Here is a 24,716-nt window from a genome sequence, read left to right as displayed (position 1 = left end):
GGTATGAAAATCAGTGGGGGAAAAAAAATAAAATCTTTAAAGAAAAGTTGTCTTAATTCTGTTTTTTCCACAGTACTACATCTTTTAAATATACTTCTGGTTTTTTGATATTTGTTCTTGCTGTCCCTTGAGTTTATCTTTGTGGGTTAATCATAAAAATGTTTGAGTTTAACGGGAAAGGCAGTATAAACAGAGAAGACAAATAATGATTCTATAGCATCTTACTACGCTGATGGACAGTGACTGTAATGAGGTATGTGGGGGGGACTTGATAATAGTGGGAGTCTAGTAACCATAATGTTGTTCAAAATTGTACATTAACGATACCAAAATTAAAAATTAAAAAAATGTTTAAGTTTAGGCTTTCTCTTATCTGTATATGTTCTCAGAATTCATTCTGCTTCCTGATAGACCTGCTAAAACCCCATTTGTCTCATGTCAGGTCCTGGATATCAACATTGTTTATAGTTTGGCAATGACAGCATACCTCTGGTTCCAGGTCTTTGTGGCAAAGTAGGAAAGGAAATGGTTTTCAGTATTATTGTGTATTTAAGAATATGTTTCCAATTTTAGGGTCCTGCAGTTTTATTCTGCTCATTTAAGTTCTTGAGCAATTTTGATTACTTTTTAGTGTCTTTTAAACTAATTTTTTTAGGTAAATACAAATTTTAACCATATTTATCACTTAAACAAGTGTTTCATGTAATAAATTTTAAATCTTCTGTTCCATCCTTATTTTAACGAAGGAACATAAAATTGTATATAGATAAAATCCTAAAAGAATATCTAATTTCACTTTTTAAATACATGTTATGAATTTATCCAGATATTTGTGGCTTTCTCTTTTTCACCTTTGTTACATTGTTTTAAGGGAACTTATATAAGTGGGGTAGCTTGTTTAACTGGACAATTTTTGGTATGTAAAGGAATTTTACATGTCTGCCATATATTACATGTGTAAGTTCCACCTATTTACAATAGCTTCAAAGTACTAATGATAAGAAAATAAAAATATATTCATTGTCACAGCATAACTTTTTTTTCCCTATAGTATGGGTTCTTTCACTGACATCAGATTTTTGTTCAATTAAAGTCAAAATACAAATGTATGAAAAGCCCAGGACCAACTTTAATATGTGAAAATTAGAACAGATGACATTACCACTGTTACCTCAGAGTAATAGCCCCAATATTCAGCGGTTTACTGGCTGTGTTCGCTGGAATTTCTGGGAATCTTCTGAAGTTGTATGGAAGGTTTTATGTTTGTATGAATGTTTGCATTTGGGGGAGGGTTCCTAACTTTGATTAGATTCTCTAAGGAGCTCTGCAGTAAACTGTTGTAAACAAACTGAATCAGTCTGCTTGATTCTTAAACATCCTCTGGCTGCCAGTCCTCATGCATATAATCTGTGCTTCTTCAGTCCCCTGCTGGGCTCTCCTCTTGCCCTGCCCATCCTCTAAGGTCCTACCTTCTCCACAAGGCATTACATAGCACTGCAGCCCTTGATGTCGCTGCCTGTGAGTTACTATCCCATTCACTTGGCAACTAAACTGCTCTGTTTTTTTATCTTTTCCCATACTCTTCCCTACTCACCAACCACCAGACTGTAAAATGTCTCAGTGTAAGAACTGCTTTATCTTTCTACATTCCCAGTTAATAAATTATACCCTAAACATACTTCTGGTGCTCAGTGCATACCCTTATTGTTCTTAATAATGCCACTGAAACAACCAAGTCCTATGTTTGACAGCCTTAGGAACCTTTACAGAAAATATAAAAGGAAGAACTTATGTTGGGATAATCATTCATCTAAGTAGGAGATGTTTTTCTTAATACTGATTTGATGACCTTATAGTTTTTTTCTCTATTACCAGTGGAACGAACCATGCTAGACTTTCCCCAGCATGTCTCCTCTGACAAGGACGTACGGGCAGCAAGTACAGAAGCAGACAAAAGACTTTCTCGTTTTGATATTGAGATGAGCATGAGAGATGATGTATTTCTGAGAATTGTACATTTACAGGTAAATGGCATTATAAGCCCCTCTAAAAGAAAAAGTCTATGTAAAAAAGTAAAAATCTTTATGAAGGATTAAAAGCCCTTAAATGACCTTAGATTTTTTTCCTCATTATAGAAATGAGCATAGCATAGTGTTACAAGATATTGTATTATACCACTTAGGTTTATGTTGAGTTGCTAATTGCATTTAAAATTGAAGACCAAGTGTGAGAGTATATATCTGTCAATCTAAGGCTTTCTAATCATCGTGAATTTAACAATGCAATGTTAAAACCTCTTTGAATTTTCAAAGTATTGCAAAATTTATATTAGATCAGATCGACTAGAGGCAAGTGGAGTTGAGTTGTTTATCTGTAAATATCATGCAGTTTCAGACATAATATTGATGACATAGTGTTGATGCTGCACGCCTGTCATTCCTGTCTGTCATCCTTACATTTTCCAGGACTAACGAAAATTATGGATAATGAATGTTCTAGGTGGGTCTGCTTTGAATGTTTTTGATCTTTTCATCACTAATGTTAATTTGTTTCATACCATTTTCATCATGTCTTTGCTTTGAATTTTATTTTCATGGCACTCAGCAATTTGGAAGTCAACCAATGTTTAGCAGTTCTAGGAATTTTTGTTTTATTTTGCATGTCTCTATGCAAAATTTCAAAAATGTCATTCCTTTTAACAAATTATGACAAGAGTTGAAATAAAAGTTTTATTTCAAATGTTTTATTTGAAATTCACTATAGAGTATATAATCAAGACTTTATTTAGACATATGACATGTACATTACTTTATTTAGACACATTAGCATGTACATGCTATCTATTCACACATGTCAGGAAAGCATTTTTCACCCTATAATTTATATTCATCTATGTGGTTCATAATTGTTCCTGTTTGGTACTATAAAAATAAATTAAAATAACTCTATGATTATTCTTTATTAGTTAAATTATTCTCTTTTCTTCCTTTGATCCCAGTATTATTCTGTGTGATTCAAATCATGGTCTTTATTGTCTCTTATTTTTATTTCATCCCAAAGTAATTTCCTTTCCAGCTGTATATTATAAATGTATTTTGGAATTTTTGCCCAGATTTTATAATTTCCTTTGATTAACTCTGTTTTCATCCTCACTTCTAAGTTCTCATTTGGGATTTTCTAGCCTCAAAAAGGTATTGTAATCTTAAAGTTATTTAATCAAGGCTAATGTTTTTATTACTATCCTACCTTCTCTGATTCTTACAAATGTTACCAGGATATGGGAGGTTGGTTGCTTTGGATTTCTTTGCTATACTTTAAAATTTCATGTGTATAAATTGGGGACTGATCACATTAAATTTGTTAATAAATTGCTGCCTATAGAGTAGAATAGAGAGTAGACCTTATGAACACTAGCATGTTCATCAGATTTGTTTGTTAGGACTCATTCACTTCAGGGTCTTATTGTAATAATATACAATAGTTTCAAATTTGGTTCCATACTTTTTCCTCTTTACAAAGGAGTGATTACTCCATTACATATGGATTATTGAGTGAAATTTTTAGGGACTTTTATGTCTATTAAGGCTACATCAGAATGATAAAAAATAACTATGGTGTTTATGTATTGGAGTTTATTTGGTAGATTTAGTGATCTTTAAACACCTTCCTTGACAAATAATTATGCTTATTTAGGCAATATTTTTTAAAATCTAGAAATACCAATTTTCTGCTAGATTTGGACACTTTAATAAATGGTAAACCTCATCCCACTCATACCTAAAAGACAAAGTTAAGTATATCTAAATATTGTATTTATTTTTCTCTGTAATACTGCAGGCAAAATAGGGCAACCCTGATATAACACAGAAAGCCTTCATTAAGCTGGATAAAAGGGTCTAAAATTTATATGAAGTCAGCAGTTTTAGGCATGTTCTACTAAAATGAGGGTGCTTGGAATCACACTGAGATCTCCAGATAAGACCAATATAGACAATAATCAAATATTATCCTAATTAGATATAAATTTTTTTTAGCTCTCTTGTTATTTTTCACTTAGGATTAATTAATAGAAACATGAAATTACTTTTCACACTTCATTATGCAAAATCTGTGCTCAATAAGGGTTCCAGTTATCTAGCGATGTATAAACATATTAATGCAAAAATTTAGTCGTGGAAATTACCAACAATTATTTTCTTTTCTCTCAGTTTCTGTGGATCAGGAATTCAGGAAGGAATCACTTGGGCATTTCTGGCTTGGGGTCTTGCATGTGGTTTCGCTGAGTAGAAGCTGGAGCCGAAGCATGTAGAGGTTAGCCAGGATCTCCTTCTCCATGTCATCTCAGGGTCATAGCTTTATATGGGCTAATTTGGACCTCCTGTCAGGATGGCAGCATCTGGGTGGTAGGACTTCTTTTATGGAGACTCGAGGCTCCAACATGGGTGTTCCAATAAACTATTCAGAAGCTGTACTCTGTTTTAATGATCTGTCTCAGAAGTCATGTAGGATTACTTCCACTATACTACATTGCTTTCATGGTCACTATGATCTACTCAGATTTAAAGGATGCCACATGTCAGCCTAAGGGTATCAGCTAATTTGCAGTTAAGTTTCCAAACCTTGAAAAGTTTTCCATCCATCCAATGGGTGGATAAAATTATAGTAGAGCATAAGAGTAACCAGTGCTGTGGTCTTCCTGCCTCCTTCCCATTGTATGGCTAGTAACACTGCTTTACATTGTATATTGATATAATTATCTACTTAACTTTTACACCAATCTGGTGAAGAGTTCCATTTTGTAAGTGGAGAAACCGAGGCTTAGAAATATTAACTTACCAAGATCCACAGAGAGGGGCTGATAAGTGCTTTCCAGAAATCATGTAGACTTTATGTCCCTCAAGGGATGGAGGTATCATACGTGATTCTATTTTGCACCTCTGGCAGAGTGTCTGCTGTAAATATTTTGTGAACGATCATCAAACAAAAGAAACAGTTGGTGACAGGCCTTCAGGAATTTGTACTAGGACCTGGACTATCCATGTAGGAAAAAAAATTTTATCTCTTTCTCACAACCAAACTGGAAAACAGTTCCTAATACATTAAAGTCTTAAAACCTAAACTTTAAAGCTTCTGAGAGTTTATAGATGTATAGAAATATATCTTTAAGACATAAAAATATTTTTGTGTAAAAGCAGGGAAGTATTTCCTAAAGAAGACACCAAAAGTGCTAATTATAAAATATAAACCTGATAAATATCAGCACATTAAAATAAATAACGTGAAAAAACACTTATACTAAAAACTACTCTAATACTAATATGAAACTAGCAAAATGATACTACCTGGAACATATATAAAGAACTACAAACAATAAAAAAGACAAACATCCCAATAGAAAAATAGGCAGATGACTTGAAAAGATATTTCACAAGAGATACAAATGGCAATTAAACATATGTAAAGATGTTAAACCTCATTAGTAATCAGGAATGTGGAAATGAAGAACACAATAAGATACCATTTTCCACATACCAGACTGGCAAAAATTAAGAAGTCTGACAATGGCTAGTATCAGTGGGAATGTTTGTGCACTGCTGGTAGAAGTGTAAACTGATTAAAAAATTATACTAATAATTAATTTGGAGAGAAATATAATATTATGAAGCTGTTTCTCACATTCTCTGTAACTTAGCCTATCCTCAGCTGAAATTGGACAAATGTTCACAGCAACATTATCTGTAATAGTAAAACACAGTAATAGAATGGATAAAAAAGCAAGACCCATCTATATGCTGCCTATAAGAGACTCATTTTAAGCCCAAAGACATACACTGACTAAAAGTGAAGAGATGGAAAGAGATATTTCATGCAAACAATAGGGAGAAAAAAGCAGGTGTTGCAATACTTGTATCAGACAAAATAGACTTCAAAACAAAGAAAGTAACAAGAGACAAAGAAGGACATTGCATAATGATAAAGGGGTCACTCCAACAAGAGGATATAAACATTATAGATATCTATGCACCCAACACAGGAGCACCAGCATATGTGAAACAAATACTAACAGAACTAAAGGAAGAAATAGAATGCAATGCATTCATTTCAGGAGACTTCAACACTCCACTCACTCCAAAGGTCAGATCAACCAGGCAGAAAATAAGTAAGGACAAAGAGGCACTGAACAACACACTAGAACAGATGGACCTAATAGACATCTACAGAACTCTACATCCAAAAGCAACCAGATACACATTCTTCTCAAGTGCACATGGAACATTTTCCAGAATAGACCTCATACTAGGCCACAAAAAGAACCTCAGTAAATTCAAAAAGATTGAAGTCTACCAACATCTCAGATCACAAAGTTATAAAATTAGAAATAAATTGTACAAAGAAAACAAAAAGGCTCACAAACACATGGAGGCTTAACAACATGCTTCTAAATAATCAATGGATCAATGAACAAATCAAAATAGAGATCAAGCAAAATATGTAGACAAATGACAACAACAGAACAATGCACCAACTTCTGTGGGACACAGAGAAGGCAGTTCTGAGAGTAAAGAATATAGCAATCCAGGCCTATCTAAAGGAGGAAGAACAACCCAAATGAATAGTCTAAATTCATAATTATTGAAACTGGAAAAAGAAAAGTGAGGCCCAAAGTCAGAAGGAAAGATAAGAGAAATAAATAACATTGACAAGAATGAAACAATAGAAAAAATTAATGAAAGCAAGAGCTGGTTCTTTGAGAAAATAAACAAAATATATAAACCCCTAGCCAAATTTACTAAGAGAAAAAGAGAATCTACACACATAAACAGAATCAGAAATGAGAAAGGAAAAATCATGACAGACACCACAGAAATACAAAGAATTATTAGAGAATACTATGAAAATCTATTTGCTAACAAACTGGATAACCTAGGAGAAATGTACAACTTTCTAGAAAAATACAACCTTAAAAGACTGACCAAGGAAGAAACAGAAAATCTAAACAGACCAATTACCAGCAATGAAACTGAGTAGGTAATTAAAAAACTACCCAAGAACAAAACCCCTGGACTGGATGAACTCATCACTGAATTTTATCAGGCATTTAGAGAAGACATAATACCTATTCTCCTTAAAGTTTTCCAAAAAATACAAGAGGATGGAATACTTCCAATCTCATTCTATGAGGCCAGCATCACTCTAATACCAAACCAGGCAAAGAAACTGCAGAAAAGCAAACTACAGAGTAATATCCCTGATAAACATAGATGCAAAAATACTCAACAAAATATTACCAAACCGGAGGAGCCAAGATGACAGTGTGAGTAGGGCAGTGGAAATCTCCTCCATAACCATATGTATTTTTGAAAATACAACAAATACAACTACACCTAAAAGACAGACCAGAGGATACAGTACAACAGCCAGGCTACATCTACATCTGCAAGAACTCAGCATCTCATGAAGGGGGTAAGATACAAGCCGTGACCAAGCGGGACCCGAGCACTCCCCCCACCCCAGCTCACTGGCAGAAGGAAAGTAGAGTAGGGAGGGAGTGGAAGCACAGGACTGCTAAATAACCAGCCCTAGTAATCCACACAAGGAACAAAGACACACATTGCATGGTGTGCTGGCTATTAGGGAAACAAAGAAGTAAAATCTGCAAGCGGGTCCCCACAGCCGGCTCCCGTGGTACAAAAAAAAGCGAGTGCTTTTTGAAAGTCTTAAAAGGACATGGGCTTCACAGCTGGATGGAATAGTCCTGGCACACTCAGCCCAGCAGGCTGGGAATCCTGAGGAACTTCAGGCACCTCAGCCCCATGGGTGGCTGGGCAGCCCTGAAGGCCCGCAAGGTGATAAGCACCCATCAGTTACCTGGGCCAGTGCGGCCCCACCACAGCAACCAAGCAGCCGGAGAGCGGCTGTGCCCACAGCAGCTTCCCAGAGTCTCCTCTCAGTGCACAGCCACCAGGGCTGAACCAAGAAGATGCTGCCAGTGCGCAGCTGCTGGGCACAGACAGAGGAGGCCGGGGAAAGGTGCAAAGGGGCACTGTTCTCACAGGACAGCACACCTGGCGGCCCTAACTGTCCCCACAGGGCTCTGGCTGCCCTGCCCATGGTGGCTAGGGATTAATCCAGATGCTGCTCCCGGTGTGCAGATAACTGACACAGGCATCAGAGAAGGGTAAGGCAACCAGCAAGCAGGAAGGGACTTTGTTCGCCCAGCTGGTACTGCACCACCAGCCTACGACCAACTTTATCACCATGAAAAGGCAGAAGAATTTGGTCCAGTCCAGAATTTCCCAGACAACTCCCAAGACAGGGCCTGGGAAGATAGATATAACCAGTCTTCCTGAAAAAGAATCAAAAAAAAGGTCACAACCATGCTGAGGGAATGGCAGAGAAATATGCAAGAGCTAAGGGATCAGGTCAGGAGGGAGAATGCAGACATAAGACAATCTCTGGAAGGACTTAAGAGCAGAATGGATGAGGTGCAAGAGGCCGTTAATGGAATAGAAGCCAGAGAATGGGAATACAGAGAAGCTGAGGCAGAGAGAGATAAAAGGATCTCCAGGAATGAAAGAATATTAAGAGAACTATGTGACCAATCCAAATGGAACAATATTTGCATTATAGGGGTACCAGAAGAAGAAGAGACAGAAAAAGGGATAGAAAGTGTCTTTGAATAAATCATTACTGAAAACTTCCCCAAACTGGGGGAGGAAATAGTCTCTAAGACCATGGAAGCCCACAGATCTCCCAACACAAGAGACCAAAAGAGGACAACACCAAGACATATAACAATTAAAATGGCAAAGATCAAAGACAAGGATAGAGTATTAAAGGCAGCCAGAGAGAGAAAAAGGGTCACCTACAAAGGAAAACCCATCAGGCTATCATCAGACTTCTCAAAAGAAACCTTACAGGCCAGAAGAGAATGGCATGATATATTTAATGCAATGAAACAGACGGGCCTTGAACCAAGAATACTGTATCCAGCATGATTACCATTTAAATATAAAGGAGGGATTAAACAATTCCCACACAAGCAAAAGTTGAGGGAATTTGCCTCCCACAAACCACCTCTACAGGGTATTTTGGAGGGACTGCTCTAGATGGAAGCATTCCTAAGGATAAATAGATGTCACCAGAGAAAATAAAATAACAGCAAAGAAAGCAGACCAACCAAATACTAACTAAAGGGAAAAAATAAAATCAACTACTCACAAAAGCAGTCAAAGGAAACACAGAAGACTACAGAATAAAACACCTAACATATAAGGAATTGAGGAGGAGGAGGAAGAAGGGACAGAAATAAAGAATCATCAGACTGTGTTTATAATAACTTAATAAGTGAGTTAAGTTAGACGGTTAGATAGTAAAGAAGCTACGCTTGAACCTTTGGTAACCACCAATCAACCCTGCAATGGCAATAAGTACATATCTTTCAATAATCACACTAAATGTATATGGACTGAATGCACCAATCAAAAGACACAGAGTAACAGAATGGATAAAAAAGTAAGACCCATCTATATACTGCTTACAAGAGACTCACCTCAAACCCAAAGACATACACAGACTAAAAGTCAAGGGATGAAAAAAGATACTTTATGCAAACAATAGGGAGAAAAAAGCAGGTGTTGCAGTACTTGTATCAGACAAAATAGACTTCAAAACAAACACACTAACAAGAGATAAAGAAAGACATTACATAATGATAAAGGGGTCAGTCCGACAAAAGGATATAGCCATTATAAATATATATAATCACTCAATAGAGGAGCACCAACATATGTGAAACAAACACTAACACAATTAAAGGAGGAAATAGAATGCAATATATTCATTCTAGGAGACTTCAACACACCACAAACTCCAAAGGACAGATCAACAAGACAGAAAATAAGGACACAGAGGCACTGAACAACACACTAGAACAGATGGACCTAACAGACATCTACAGAACATTGTCTAACCCCCTACATAAGAGTAAATTCGAAATGGATCAAAGACCTGAATATAAGTCATGAAACCATAAATCTCTTAGAAAAAAATATACGCAAAAATCTCTTCGACATAAACATGAACAACTTCTTCATGAATGTATCTCCCAGGGAAGAGAAACAAAAGCAAAAATGAAAAAGTGGGACTATATCAAGCTGAAAAGCTATTGTACAGCAAAGGACACCCCCAAGACAACAAAAAGGCATCCTACAGTATGGGAGAATATATTCATAAATGACAGATCCAATAAAGTCTTGACATCCAAAATATGTGAAGAGCTCATGACAGTTCTCCAAAGTAGAAATTCAAATGGTCAACAGACACATGAAAAGATGCTCCACATCACTAGTTATCAGAGAAATGCGAATTAAAACCAAAATGAGATATCACCTCACACCAGTAAGGATGGCTACCATCCAAAAGACAGACAACAACAAATGTTGGCAAGGTTGTGGAGGAAGGGGAACCCTCCTACACTGCTGGCGGGAATGCAAATTAGTTCAACCATTGTGGAAAGCAGTATGGAGTTTCCTCAAAAAAACTCCAAAAAGAAATACCATTTGACCCAGGAATTCCACTCCTAGGAATTTACCCTAAGAATGCAGCAACCCAGTTTGAAAAAGACAAATGCACCCCTGTGTTTATCACAGCACTGTTTACAATAGCCAAGAAATGGAAGCAACCTAAGTGTCCATCAGTGGATTAATGGATTAAGAAGATGTGGTCCATATACACAATGGAATATTATTCAGCCATAAGAAGAAAACAAATTCTACCATTTATAACAACATGCATGGAGCTAGAGGGTATTATGCTCGGTGAAATAAGCCCGGCAGAGAAAGACAAGTATCAAATGATTTCACTCATCTGTGGAGTATAAGAACAAAGCAAAAACTGAAGCAGCAAAACAGCAGCAGACTCACAGAACCCAAGAATGGACTAACAGTTACCAAAGGGTTAGGGGCTGAGGAGGATAGGTGGAAATGGGGGCAGGGGAAACAAAGGGGTAATTATGATTAGAATGTATAATCTAGTTGGAGGGGCATGGGGAGGCCTGTAAAACACAGAGAAGACAAGTAGTGATTCTACAGCATCACACTATGCTGATGGACAGTGACTGTAATGGGGTTTGTGGGGGCAACATGGAGATGGGGGGAGTCTAGTAAACATAATGTTGCTCATGTAATTGTAGATTACTGATACCAAGTGTGTGTGTGTATATATATTAGCAAACTGAATTCAAAAATATCAAGAGGATCATACACCATGATCAAGTGGGATTCATCTCAGGGATGCAAAGATGATGCAACATTCGAAAATCCATTAATATCATCCACCACATCAACAAAAAGAAGGACAAAAACCATTTGGTCATCTCCATAGATGCTGAAACAGGATTTGACAAAATTAAACATCCATTCATAATAAAAATTCTCAACAAAATGGGTATACAGGGCAAGTACCTCAACATAATAAAGACCATATATGACAACCCCACAGCCAACGTTATACTCAACAGCAAGAATCTGAACACTTTTCCTTTAAGATTGAGAACAAGACAAGGATGCCAACTCTCCCCGCTTTTATTCAGCATAGCACTGGAGATCCTAACCATGGCAATAAGACAACACAAAGAAATAAAATCCATCCAGATTGGTAAGGAAGAGGCCAAACTGACACTGTTTGAAGATGACATATTGTACATAAAAATCCCTAAGGACTCCACTCTAAAACTACGAGAACTAATATCTGAATTCAGCAAAGTTGCAGGATATGAAATTAATACACAAAAATCTGTTGCATTCCTATACAGTAACGATGAACTAGCAGAATGAGAAATCAGGAAAACAATTCCATTTCCAATTGCATCAAAAAGAATAAAATACCTGGGAATAAACCTAACTGAGGGAGTGAAAGACCTGTACTCTGAAAACTACAAGATACTCTTAAGAGAAATTAAAGAGGACACTAATAAATGGAAATTCATCCCATGCTCTTGGCTAGGAAGAATTAATATTGTCAAAATGGTCATCCTGCCTAAACCATCTACAGATTCAATGCAATCCCTATCAAACCAACAGCATTCTTCAACTAACTGGGAACAAATAGTTCTGACATTCATTTGGAATAACAAAAGACCCCAAATACCCAAAGCAGTCCTGAGAAGGAAGAATAAAGCAGGGGGGATCTCGCTTCCCAACTTCAAGCTCTGTTACAAAGGTACAGTAATCAAGTCAGTTTGGTACTGGCACAAGAACACATCCACAGACCAGTGGAACAAAATAGAGAGTCCGGATATTAACCCAAGCATATATGGTCAATTAATATACGATAAAGGAGCCATGGATATACAATGGAGATACGACAGCTGGTGTTGGCAAAACTGGACAGCTACATGGAACAGAATGAAACTGGATTACTGTCTAACTCCATACATAAAAGTTAACTGGAAATGGATCAAAGACCTGAACGTAAGTCATGAAACCATAAAACTCTTAGAAGAAAACATAGGCAAAATGCTCTCGAATATAAGCATGAAAAATTTCTTCTGAAACACTATCTCCATGGGCAATGGAAACAAAAGCAAAAATGAAAAGTGGGACTACATCAAACTAAAAAACTTCCATAAAGTAAAGAACACCATCAGTAGAACAAAATGGCATCCTACTGTATGGGAGAATGTATTCATAGATGACATATCCAATAAGGGTTGGCGTCCAAAATATACAAAGAGCTCATGCACCTCAACAAACAAAAAGTAAATAACCCTATTAAAAAATGGGCAGATGATATGAACAGATAGTTCTCCAAAGAAGAAATTCAGATGGCCAACAGGCTCATGAAAAGATCCTCTACGTCGCTAATCATCAGAGAAATGTGAATTAAAACCACAATGAGATATCACCTCATACTAGTTAGGATGGCCACCATCCAAAAGAAAACAGCAAGTGTTGGCAAGGCTGTGGAGAAAGGGGAACCCTCCTACACTGCTGGTGGGAATGTAAATTAGTTCAACCATTGTGGAAAGCAGTATGGAGGTTCCTCAAAAAACTAAAAATACAAATGTCATTTGACCCAGAAATTCTATTTCTTGGAATTTACCCTAAGAATACAGAAACCCAGTTTCAAAAAGACATATGTGAGAAAACATGATGGCATTGTGAGAGGAGAGACAGAGGCTTCCTCCTAAAACTGGATACAATTAGAAGATATAGTTGATGCAACTAATCCTGAGAGAGCAACAGGAAAGAGGACGGTGCCAGACTGCATACACCTGGAGAAAAGAGCAAACCTCACCGAACAGGGTAACATACCAGACTGGAGCTTGGTGGGACCCAAGCCCTTCCCCCACCCCAGCTCACTGGCGGGAGGAAGAGAAACAGAGCAGGGAGGGATTGGAAGGCTTGGGACTCCTGAATACCTCGCTCCGGAGATCTGCACTGGGAGTGCAAACCTTCATTTCATGGTGCTTTCACATGCTCTTCTGATTATGGGGTTGGAAGGCTGGGACAGGCGGAGTTCCTGGGGAGACTGGGTTTCCAGCCACTTGTGGAAAGCAGGGATCTATATCTGGCTGCTCTGGGACAAAAGCTTATACCTGTGTGCTCGGCCCACTGGTTCGGGCAGTGGAGACAGGCACAGCAGCCAGGTAGCGGGGAACAGCTCTGTCCTCCCACCAGGCACCAATACAGCTCCCCTGCAACCCCCCACATTGCTTCAGGGGCTGAGCAGCTCCAGAATAGAGTTTCTGGACACTAGAGGGCGCCATATACAAATATTAAACGCCAAAGAAACCTGTTCCAGAGTAAATTATTAATAGAACTCCCGAGATAGGTTTAAATGATATGGACCTCGTGACTCTTCCTGAAAGAGAGTTCAAAATAAAAATCACCAACATGCTAATGGAGGTAGGAAAGACATCCAAGAAATCAGGAATGAATTCAGGTCAGAGATCCAATCGTTGAAGAGCACGATGGAGGGTATTAAAAGCAGGTTGGATATGGTGGAGGAGATGATAAATGAAATAGAAACTAGAGAAGAGGAATACAAAGAAACTGAGGCACAGAGAGAAAAAAGGATCTCTGAGAATGAAAGAATATTGAGAGAACTGTGTGACCAATCCAAACGGAACAATATTCACATTATAGGGATACCAGAAGAAGAAAAGAGACAGAAAGGGATAGAAAGTGTCTTCGAGGAGGTAGTTGTTGAAAACTTCCCCAATCTGGGGAAGGAGATAGTCTCTCAGGCCATGGAAATCCACAGATCTCGCAACACAAGGAAGACAACCCCAAGACACACAGTAATTAAAATGGGAAAGATCAAGAATAAGGACAGACAGTTGAAAGCAGCCAGAGACAGAAGTAAGATCACATACAAAGGAAAGCCCATCAGGTTAACATCAGACTTCTCATCAGAAACCTTACAGGCCAAAATGGAGTGGCATGATGTATTTAATGCCATGAAGCAGAAGGGCCTGGAACCAAGATTACTTTATCCGGCAAGATGATCTTTTAAATTTGAAGGAGGGGTTAACCAATTTCCAGATAAGGAAAAGCTGAGAGAATTTACCTCCCACAAACCATCCCTACAGTGTATTTTGAAGGTACTGCTGTAGGTCGAAGTGTTCCTAAGGTTAAATAACTGTCATCAGAGGTAATAAAACCACAGTAAAGAAAGTAGAACAACTAATTACTAAGCAAATGCAAAATTAAATTAACCAGTCCCAATGTCAATTAAGGGATAGACAGAAATACAGAATATGATACCTAATATATAAAGAATGGAGGAGGAAGAAAAAGGAGGAAAAACAAAACAGAACCTTCAGATTGTGTTTGTACAGCATACTAACTGAGTTAAGTTAGACTCTTGGATAGTAAGGAAATTAACCTTGATCCTTTGGTAACCATGAATCTAAAGACTGCCATGGCAATAAGAACATACTTATCGATAATCACCCTAAATGTAAACGGACTGAATGCACCAATCAAAAGTCATAGAGTCACTGAATGGATAAAAAAACAAGACCCATCTATATGCTGCTTACAAGAGACTCACCTCAAACCCAAAGACATGCACAGACTGAAAGTCAAGGGATAGAAAAAGATATTTCATGCCTCCTAAATAATCAGTGGATCAATGACCAAATTAAAATAGAAATCAAGCAATATATGGAAACAAATGACAACAACAACACAAAGACACAACTGTGGGACAGAGCGAAAGCAGTCTTAAGAGGAAAGTATATAGCAATCCAGGGATATTTAAAGAAGGAAGGACAAACCAAAATGATTAGTCTAACATCACAATTTTCAAAATTGGAAAAAGAAGAGCAAATGAGGCCTAAAGTCAACAAAAGGAGGGACATATTAAAGATCAGAGAAGAAATAAATAAAATTGAGAAGAATAAAACAATAGAAAAAATCAATGAAACCAAGAGCTGGTTCTTTGAGAAAATAAAATAGATAAGCCTCTAGCCAGACTTATTAAGAGAAAAAGAGAATCTACACACATCAACAGAATCAGAAATGAGAAGGGAAACATCACTACAGACCCCACAGAAATACAAAGAATTATTAGAGAATACTATGAAAACCTATATGCTATCAAGCTGGAAAACCTAGGAGAAATGGACAACTTCCTAGAAAAATACAACCTTCCAAGACTGACCAAGGAAGAAACACAAAAGTTAAACAAACCAATTACCAGCAAAGAAATTGAAGCGGTGATCAAAAAACTACCCAAGAACAAAACCCCCAGGCCAGATGGATTTACCTTGGAATTTTATCAGACATACAGAGAACATATAATACCCATTCTCCTTAAAGTTTTCCAAAAAATAGAAGTGGAGGGAATACTCCCAAACTTATTCTATGAAGCCAACATCACCCTAATACCAAAACCAGGCAAAGACCCCACCAAAAAAGAAAATTACAGACCAATATCCCTGACGAATGCAGATGCAAAAATACTCAACAAAATATTAGCAAACTGAATTCAAAATACATCAAAAGTATCATACACCATGACCAGGTGGGATTCATCCCAGGGATGCAAGGATGGTACAACATTCGAAAATCCATCAACATCATCCACCACATTAACAAAAAGAAAGACAAAAACCACATGATCAGTTCCATAGATGCTGAAAAAGCATTCGACAAAATTCAACATCCATTCATGATAAAAACTCTCAACAAAATGGGTATAGAGGGCAAGTACCTCAACATAATAAAGGCCATATATGATAAACCCACAGCCAACATCATACAGAACAGTGAGAAGCTGAAAGTTTTTCCTCTGAGATCGGGAACAAAACAGGGATGCCCACTCTCCCCACTGTTATTCAACATAGTACTGGAGGTCCTAGCTACAGCAATCAGACAAAACAAAGAAATACAAGAAATTCATATCGGTAAAGAAGAAGTTAAACTGTCACTATTTGCAGATGACATGATATTGAACATAAAAAACCCTGAAGACTCTGCTCCGAAACCACTAGAACTGATATCGGAATTCAGCAAAGTTGCAGGATACAAAGTTAACACACAGAAATGTGACTTTCCTATACACTAATAATGAACTAACAGAAAGAGAAATCAGGAAAACAATTCCATTCACAATTGCATCAAAAAGAATAAAATACTTAGAATAAACTTAACCAAGGAAGTGAAAGACCTATTCCCTGAAAACTATAAGACACTCTTAAGAGAAATTAAAGAGGACACTAACAAATGGAAACTTATCCCATGCTCTTGGCTAGGAAGAATTAATATCGTTAAAATGGCCATCCTGCCCAAAGCAATATATAGATTTGATGCAATCCTTATCAAATTACCAACAGCATTCTTCAACGAACTGAAACAAATAGTTCTAAAATTCATATGGAACCATAAAAGACCCCGAATAGCCAAAACAATCCTGAGAAGAAAGAATAAAGTGGGGGAGATCTTGCTCCCCAATCTCAAGCTCTACTACAAAGCCACAGTAATCAAGACAATTTGGTACTGGCACAAGAACAGACATACAGAACAGTGAAACAAAATTGACACTCCAGACATTAACCCAAACATATATCATCAATTAATATATAATAAAGGAGCCATGGACATGCAATGGGAAAATGACAGTCTCTTCAACAGGTGGTGCTGGCAAAACTGGACATCTACATGTAAGAGATTGAAACCGGATCATTGTCTAACCCCATATACAAAAGTAAATTCGAAATCAATCAACCTCCTGAATGTAAGTCATGAAACCATAAAACTCTTAGAAAAAATCATAGGCAAAAATCTCTTGGACATAAACAGGAACAACTTCTTCATGAATATATCCCTCCAGGCAAGGGAAACAAAATCAAAAATGAACAAGTGGGACTATATCAAGCTGAAAAGCTTCTGTACACAAAGGACACCATCAATAGACCAAAAAGGTACCCTACAGTATGGGAGAATATATTCATAAATGACAGATCCGATAAAGGGTTGACATCGAAAACATATAAAGAACTCACACTCCTCAACAAACAAAAAGCAAATAATCCAATTAAAAATGGGCAGAGGAGCTGAACAGACAGTTCTCCAAAGAAGAAATTCAGATGGCCAACAGACACATGAAAAGATGCTCCACATCGCTTGCCGTCAGAGAAATGCAAATTAAAACCACAATGAGATATCACCTCACACCAGTAAGGATCACAACCATCCAAAAACAAACAACAACAAATGTTGTCGAGGTTGTGGAGAAAGGGGAACCCTCCTATACTGTTCGCGGGAATGTAAATTAGTTCAACCATTGTGGAAAGCAGTATGGAGGTTCCTCAAAAAGCTCAAAATAGAAATACCATTTGACCCAGGAATTCCACTTCTAGGAATTTACCCTAAGTATGCAGGAACCCAGTTTGAAAAAGACAGATGCACCCCTATGTTTTTGTAGCACTATTTACAATAGTCAAGAAATGGAAGCAACCTAAGTGACCATCAGTAGATGAATGAGTAAAGAAGATGTGGTACGTATACACAATGGAATATTTTTCAGCCACAAGAAGTAAACAAATCCTACCATTTGCAGCAACATGGATGGAGCTAGAGGATATTATGCTCAGTGAAATAAGCCAGGTGGAGAAAGACAAGGACCAAATGATTTCACTCATCTGTGGAGTATGAGAATAAAGAAAAACTGAAGGAATAAAACAGCAGCGAAATCACAGAACCCAAGAATGGACTAACAGTTACCAAAGGAAAAGGGACTGGGGAGGATGGGTGGAAAGGTCAGGATAAGGGCCGTGAAAAAAAAGGGGCCTTTTGATTAGCATGTATAATATGGAGGGAGCATAGGGAGGAATGTGGAACACAGAGAAGACAAGTAGTGATTCTACAGCATCTTACTATGCTGATGGACAGTGACTATAATGGGTTTGTTGGCGGGCCTTGGTGAAGGGGGGAGTCTAGTAAACATAATGTTCCCCATGTAATTGTAGATTAATGATAAAATGAATTTTAAAAAAAGACAAATGCACCCGTATGTTTATCTCAGCACTATTTACAGAACCATGAAATGTAAGCAACCTAAGCATCCATCACTAGATGAATAGATAAAGAAGAGGTAGTACATATACACAATGGAATGTTATTCAGCCATAGGAAGAAAACAAATCCTACCATTTGCAACAACATGGATGGAGCTGGAGGGTATTGTGTTCAGTGAAATAAGCCAGGTGGAGAAAGACAAGTATCTAATGATTTCACTCATCTGTGGAGTATAAGAACAAAGCAAACACTGAAGGAACAAAATAACAGCAGACTCACAGAACTCAAGAATGGGCTAACAGTTCCCAAAGGGAAAGGGACTGTGGAGGATGGGTGGGAAGGGAGGGATAAAAGAAAAAAGGGGCATTATAATTAGCACACATAATGTAGGGGTGGTGCACAGGGAAGGCAGTATGTAGCACAGAGGAGACAAGTAGTGATTCTATAGCATCTTACTACACTGATGGATGGTGACTTTAATGGGATATGTGGTGGGGACTTGATAATCGGGGGGAATCTAGTAACCACAGTGTTGCTCATGTAATTGTATATTAATGATTCCAAAATAAAAAAAAATAGTAAAACACTGAAACAACTCAGATTTCCATCAGCAAGTAAATCGATCAATAAATTGTACTACATTTACAATAGAATATTTTATACCAGTGAGGTAAATCATCTATAGCAACGTGCAGTGTCATGGCTGAATCTTAGTAAGAGTGAAAGAAGAAAAGAAGTTGCAGAGAACTGCATACGTCATGACATTTCATAAAGCTCAAAAAGAAGCAAAGCTAAACAGTGTTTACTTAAGTGATAAAACTTGGGAAACTAACAAAATTCTGGAGAGTGGTTACCTGGTGCATAGGTAAATGAAGCAGTGCTGATTCTCTATTTCATAAGTTTAATGATGGGTTTAATTTATCTTTATAACGGATGTATTTATATTTATTTGTAAATAGCAAATATTGTGTTAAAAAAGTTAACATACTAAATGTATCCTTAATTCTACCAGAAGAAAAAATGAAAAAGAAATGGAAACCAGGATTTCCTCAACCCTTTAGCTAAAAAATATCCAAGTATAAAAAGCCAACAGCTATGGTCACAGGTCTCGGTGTTGTCTAATCCTGACAACAGAGGACTAGATGGATGGAATTCTCAGTTATTGGCTAAAAAGCCAGCAAAGATCAAAAAAAGGTTTCATACACACTCTTTTAAGCCATATTAGTAAGAAAATGTACAGGGTCTTCATGTTAAAACAATCAAGCATATAATATTTTTATTCCAGTGGCCTACTAAGAAGTACAGAAGAGGAACTCTTTAGTGCAATAAAGTCTGAATTATACAAGCTAAATTTAGAAATATAAGTACCTATTGTAATTTTTTTTAGGAGCTGTGGGCTTCGGTCTTGCCAATTCGTTTTAGCCAATTAGCAATTTAAATTAAAAGGTTTCATTTTGATACAAGTGTAATATACATTGCAAATGAGTTGGTCATGGGATTAAGTAGAGGTGCTTTTAAGCATTATGTAGTCTCCTACTCCATCAGCCATGAAGGCCTAGCACCAAATTAAAATATAAGAACCAGTACCTTAAAACCATGGGAAAAAAAAGAATGATTGAATGAATGAAGGAATGAAAGAAAAAGAAAAGTAAAATGAAAAACTGTGTCCCAAATTCAGCATCATAATGGTAATTCCTTTTACCTACGATCCCATCTTGATCTTTAGATATTTTTATGTTATATGTTATATAATTTTATGTATATATATATATATATAATTTGCACGACATATTTTTAATAATAGTAAATATATTATATAAATATGTTACATTATAATATATATTGTCTAGTCATTGGTCATAATCAATATTACTGAAACTTGTAACTTTGTTAGGCTCTTAAAAGCTAGAGACCCCATATAAAACATCAACTACTATGCCTTCATTGCCCTAATTTTTTGTTTTATTATAGTATCATTGATATACAACATTGCATTGGTTTCAGGTATACAACACAGTGGTTCAGCAGTTTCACACATTATTAAATTCTCACCCCCAACTGGCAGGCACCAATATTTTGTGCTTTCCAAGTACTTACCTCTCTTTTCACTCACTACATAATATTGACATTGGACATAATATCTTTTTCTCTTTCATATCATAAAAGCTCCTTGAGGATATTCATCTTTGTTTCCCTGGTGCCTGGCATAAATAGGAGCTCAGGAAATGTGTTGAATGGAACTGAGCTAGCCCCAGTTGAAATGTGTCTTCATGCAGTGTGCTTCCCCAGTCCCCATGGCGACACCAAGGCAGTGCATCTTGTGATGGTGCATTGAATTAGTGGTCAGCACGCAAGCCTTTCCGCAGCCCTCCTGTCCTCTTCACCATGGTAGGATAAACGCCTAACAGTGAATGCAACCGACTGAAAAAACAAAAAGGCAGGAAAAAAAAGAATGAAACTGCAAATATAACACATTTAATTAAATAAGTTTACATCTCTATTTTTCTGTTTTAGCTTTTGCAGTACGCTCTGTATTGTAATTTGTTGCCTTATTATATTTCTTTAGTACATCAAAACTTATGAATCAGCATACTAAAAGTTTTTTAATCAGTTTTTCTAAATGATAATCAGAGGAATATAGTATCTTACTAATCTGTAGAGTACTTTCAACATTGTAATTTCTACTTTGAATACACAATTGAGAAAACCCTACTGAAATAATTTGTATTTACATATTTTAAAAACTGGAAATGGGAAGTTCTTATTAAGAAAAAAACAAAGTTATGGGACAAAAGGTGGAGAGGATTTGAGAGAAATTAAGAAAAAAATTTTTACTATGAAATTTTAAAGATAATGATTTAAGGATGGTAAAGTACTAAACTAAGAACTTGGTTATTTCTATCCCAATTTCACCACTAAATAGTATATGATCTTGGGAAGATCACTTAACCTCAGTTTTCTTATCTGTAAAATGAGTATACAAGCTAACATAAGGGGTGTGTGTGTGTGTGTGTGTGTGTGTGCACTTCCATTCGTGCTTTTATACAAGAGCTCTTTGTTACAGGAAGAAGTTAGGGGGAAACTAATTCTTGTCACCACAAGGATAAAAGTAAGAGCCATTCTGCTAGATTATATAAGATTGTAGATTATTTCAGAGATATTTAGTCCCTTCCCTTGCCCACCCTAAAGAGGAGAAACTTTACCCTAAGCCCACAGACTGTTTCAGATTCAAGAGGTTTAAATTCTTGTCAAGAAGGAAGGTGTAAGTACAGAACTGTCTAGAAATGTCAGCTGATTCCTTCTTAGAAAATCCTTGGACAGTAATTCTGACCTTGCTTGAAGCTTAAAAGGGGAAATATTATTATGATCAGCTCTGGGACAGGAGTGTGCTTTAGAAGTAACATTTTAGGTGTAACCTAACTCCTACCAGAGACCTCTGGAGACTTCCTAATACCTCAGAGTCTGATTGGCAAAGAGCATCTAATTATAATTGAATCAGATTTTTGTTAAGTGTCATTTCTGTGGTAAGTCAAATGTTTCAGTGTAGATAATACATCATATTTTAATTAGACCTAATTCAAGACTGATTTTCTCAGAACATCCTTCTTTCTGTTACACTTGTACTACCTATTTAAGGAGTAAGGTAGTTTTACCTAATCTACACCATGAGTTTTGTGTTGGGCCTCTGTCCTAAGCTCAGGGCTGGATGTGACCAGGAGACCCCAGGAACTCAAGCACCCACCTGGCTTCTGTCTTGGCTCACTGCCTTGCTGGGAAGGCCCTCTCTCTGGATTTCAACCCACTTGGCAGAGGTCCTTCAAAACTTACCCATTCTTGCCAGGCCCTTCTCACCAAGGATTTTTTCCCCCTTCCCCATAGCTACTGTCTAGATTCTCTGCAGCTTTACATCTTCCAGTATTGTATTGACTGGAAACTCCTGTTGCCATGCTCCATACCTCAGGACACTTCCTGTCACTGCTAAAGCCAGCCTTGTTCAGCCCAGGTTAATCACATCCCTATAAACAGTGATTTGAACTGTTGGCCATCTCTGAGGGAACCAGCCCACAGCCCAGTTATCTCCCTGGCCATTCTGGGTTTCTTCCCATTGCAGGCGTCTTCTGCTGGGATCCCAGTGTGTGCCAACAGCTAGAGAGAGTTCCAACTCCAGTCATGCCAGCATGCTCAGAAATTCTCCAGTGACTTAAGGTTATTATGGAAAAAGGAGTCTTAACCGTTCTTTACCTCCACTGAAAATAAACTCAGAGGAAACTGTGAGTAATGTGTGCACAACAAATGCTTTAGTACCATGGACAAAATTCTAAACAGGTTAAAATACAGCTGAAGCAAAATACAACTCTGTTTATCTGCTGCAACAAAATGTCAAAATTACAGAATTATTACAGCAAGAGTCTTGCACCAACAATGTAAAATGCAGGTTCTAAAGCTAAGTATTGTTCTCTTAAAGATCTAATTATTTGCGAAAACATAAAGCTCAGGGATGGACAGCCGAGGTCTTTGGTGGAGAGACAGTGCAGCCAATGGTAGGTCTCTGAGGCTGAGAGGTCTCTAAGGCTCTAGAGACAGAAGTCCCTCTTTGGCTCTCAACCAGACTGAATCCATTAAACCTGCTGAATCTGTATAGAATCCATTTCCTCCCAGGGACCATGAACTGACCAGCCATGCAGATGTGCCATGTGCATTCTGCTACCTGTTCTGGAGAAACATCTGGTGTTTTTGTTGTCTTGCTGTGGCCACAAGAATTTTCCATCCCCCTCCAGAGCCCTCCGTTACTTGGAATGACTGCTGTTTGTGTTGCCGCATGCAGATTCAGATGCGCTGTCCCACTTTCCTCTTTGTGCAGTGCTGACTCATTTTCCCCAGGTGCTTGTTCGTGTGTAGCTTGCTGTGGTCCCTTGACTCTCTTGCCAAATGACAGTGAGGCATATTAGAAGTGTTGGAAGCCTTTTGCTGTGAATTTTATCCAGCATTCCTTGCTCAGTATGTTGGCGAAAGAGTCCCACTCTCCATTGGTACCCATTATTTCTATTCCTGTCTCTCGAGTGGAACCAGGTTAGCAGATGATAGAAAATTAAGTCCAGATGTTTTGTAATAAGGAATACGTTTTGTGAAAAAGACCACTCGGTCATCAAGAGCACTCAGAATGGGGAGATGCGTATGTGTCTGTTATCACACTTTCAAGTGGTACAGGCACCTGATTCTGATGCAAAGCAAGTCTGCTTATTATTTATTTAATTTTCTCTTTTAAATGAGCAGAAGCTCACTAGAGCATGAAAGAAATTAGGTTTTCAAAAGGGCCTACCTCATAATCACCTCTGTGCTTCCTAGCCCAACAGAGATGATGAATAAATTTGCTTTGGCCTCATAGTTTATAATTTACCCATATACACTCTTGTAACAGAAATGGTTGTCACACTCTCTGATTTCAGGAAACCTGTGATCTAGGGAAGATAAAACCTGAAGCCAAACGATATTTGGAAAAATCCATTAAAATGGGAAAAAGGAATGGGCTCCATCTTCCAGAACAAGTACAAAATGTAAGTATATGTTTCCTTCTCTTATTGGGGGGAAAAAAACAAACAAAATACAATGAAAAACAGGAAATAAATAAACATATGTTTGTATATGGGAAATAATGCACAATACAAATCTATTTACAATCTGTTTGATAGTCAGTGCTTTTATGTCGTATAGCTACTGTTAACCTCAAGGTGACCTGCTAATCCAGGCAACTGATAACTTCATTGTTCTTTAATTCTGTTCAAGCTTTGTTTCATGAATGCTGGACTTATTTTCCCTGCTGTATTTTACATTCTAATAACTAGTCCCAGGTCATAATAGGTGGTTTGTAGTCTCTCCCCCTTGGTCATACAGAGATAGGGCACTGGTAATAAAATTCTTCTGATGGAGTTTTAAAGCCCGCGCTTTGGAGTAGAACACCGTTTGATTAATATATGCTCCCTTAACTGCTGAGAAGTGCTTCTCTAACATCAGTCAGATCTTCTAGTTTCAGAAGTAAACTTAGCTAAGGAATTAACTCATTCTTCTTGGACAGGAAATATAACCCATAATTTATTAACAGGTTCTGGCCAGTAGACCTAGAAACAAGCTTAAAAGAAATCTAAACCAAATGATGGTGGCATGGTAGACATTCCTGAAGGAACCACT

At 37.4% G+C, this 24,716-nt stretch overlaps 1 protein-coding gene across 3 annotated transcripts in view; it reads left to right on the top strand.

Moving 5' to 3' along the window:
* The window catches only part of NLN (neurolysin), a 181,968-nt gene that overhangs the window by 53,552 nt on the left and 103,700 nt on the right, over window positions 1-24,716 (top strand). For all 3 annotated transcript variants that reach the window (XM_037026144.2, XM_073235642.1, XM_037026145.2), the window contains 2 exons: window positions 1,876-2,024; window positions 23,978-24,085. In XM_037026144.2, coding sequence (XP_036882039.2) covers window positions 1,887-2,024; window positions 23,978-24,085 — 246 coding nt within the window. In that variant the 5' untranslated portion in view covers window positions 1,876-1,886. The remainder of the gene's footprint in view (window positions 1-1,875; window positions 2,025-23,977; window positions 24,086-24,716) is intronic.

Source organism: Manis javanica, chromosome 1 (genome assembly GCF_040802235.1).
Source record: "Manis javanica isolate MJ-LG chromosome 1, MJ_LKY, whole genome shotgun sequence".
Lineage (NCBI taxonomy): Eukaryota > Metazoa > Chordata > Mammalia > Pholidota > Manidae > Manis > Manis javanica.
The sequence above is the reverse complement of the archived record's forward strand: the minus strand, read 5'-3'. Positions and strand labels throughout refer to the sequence as shown.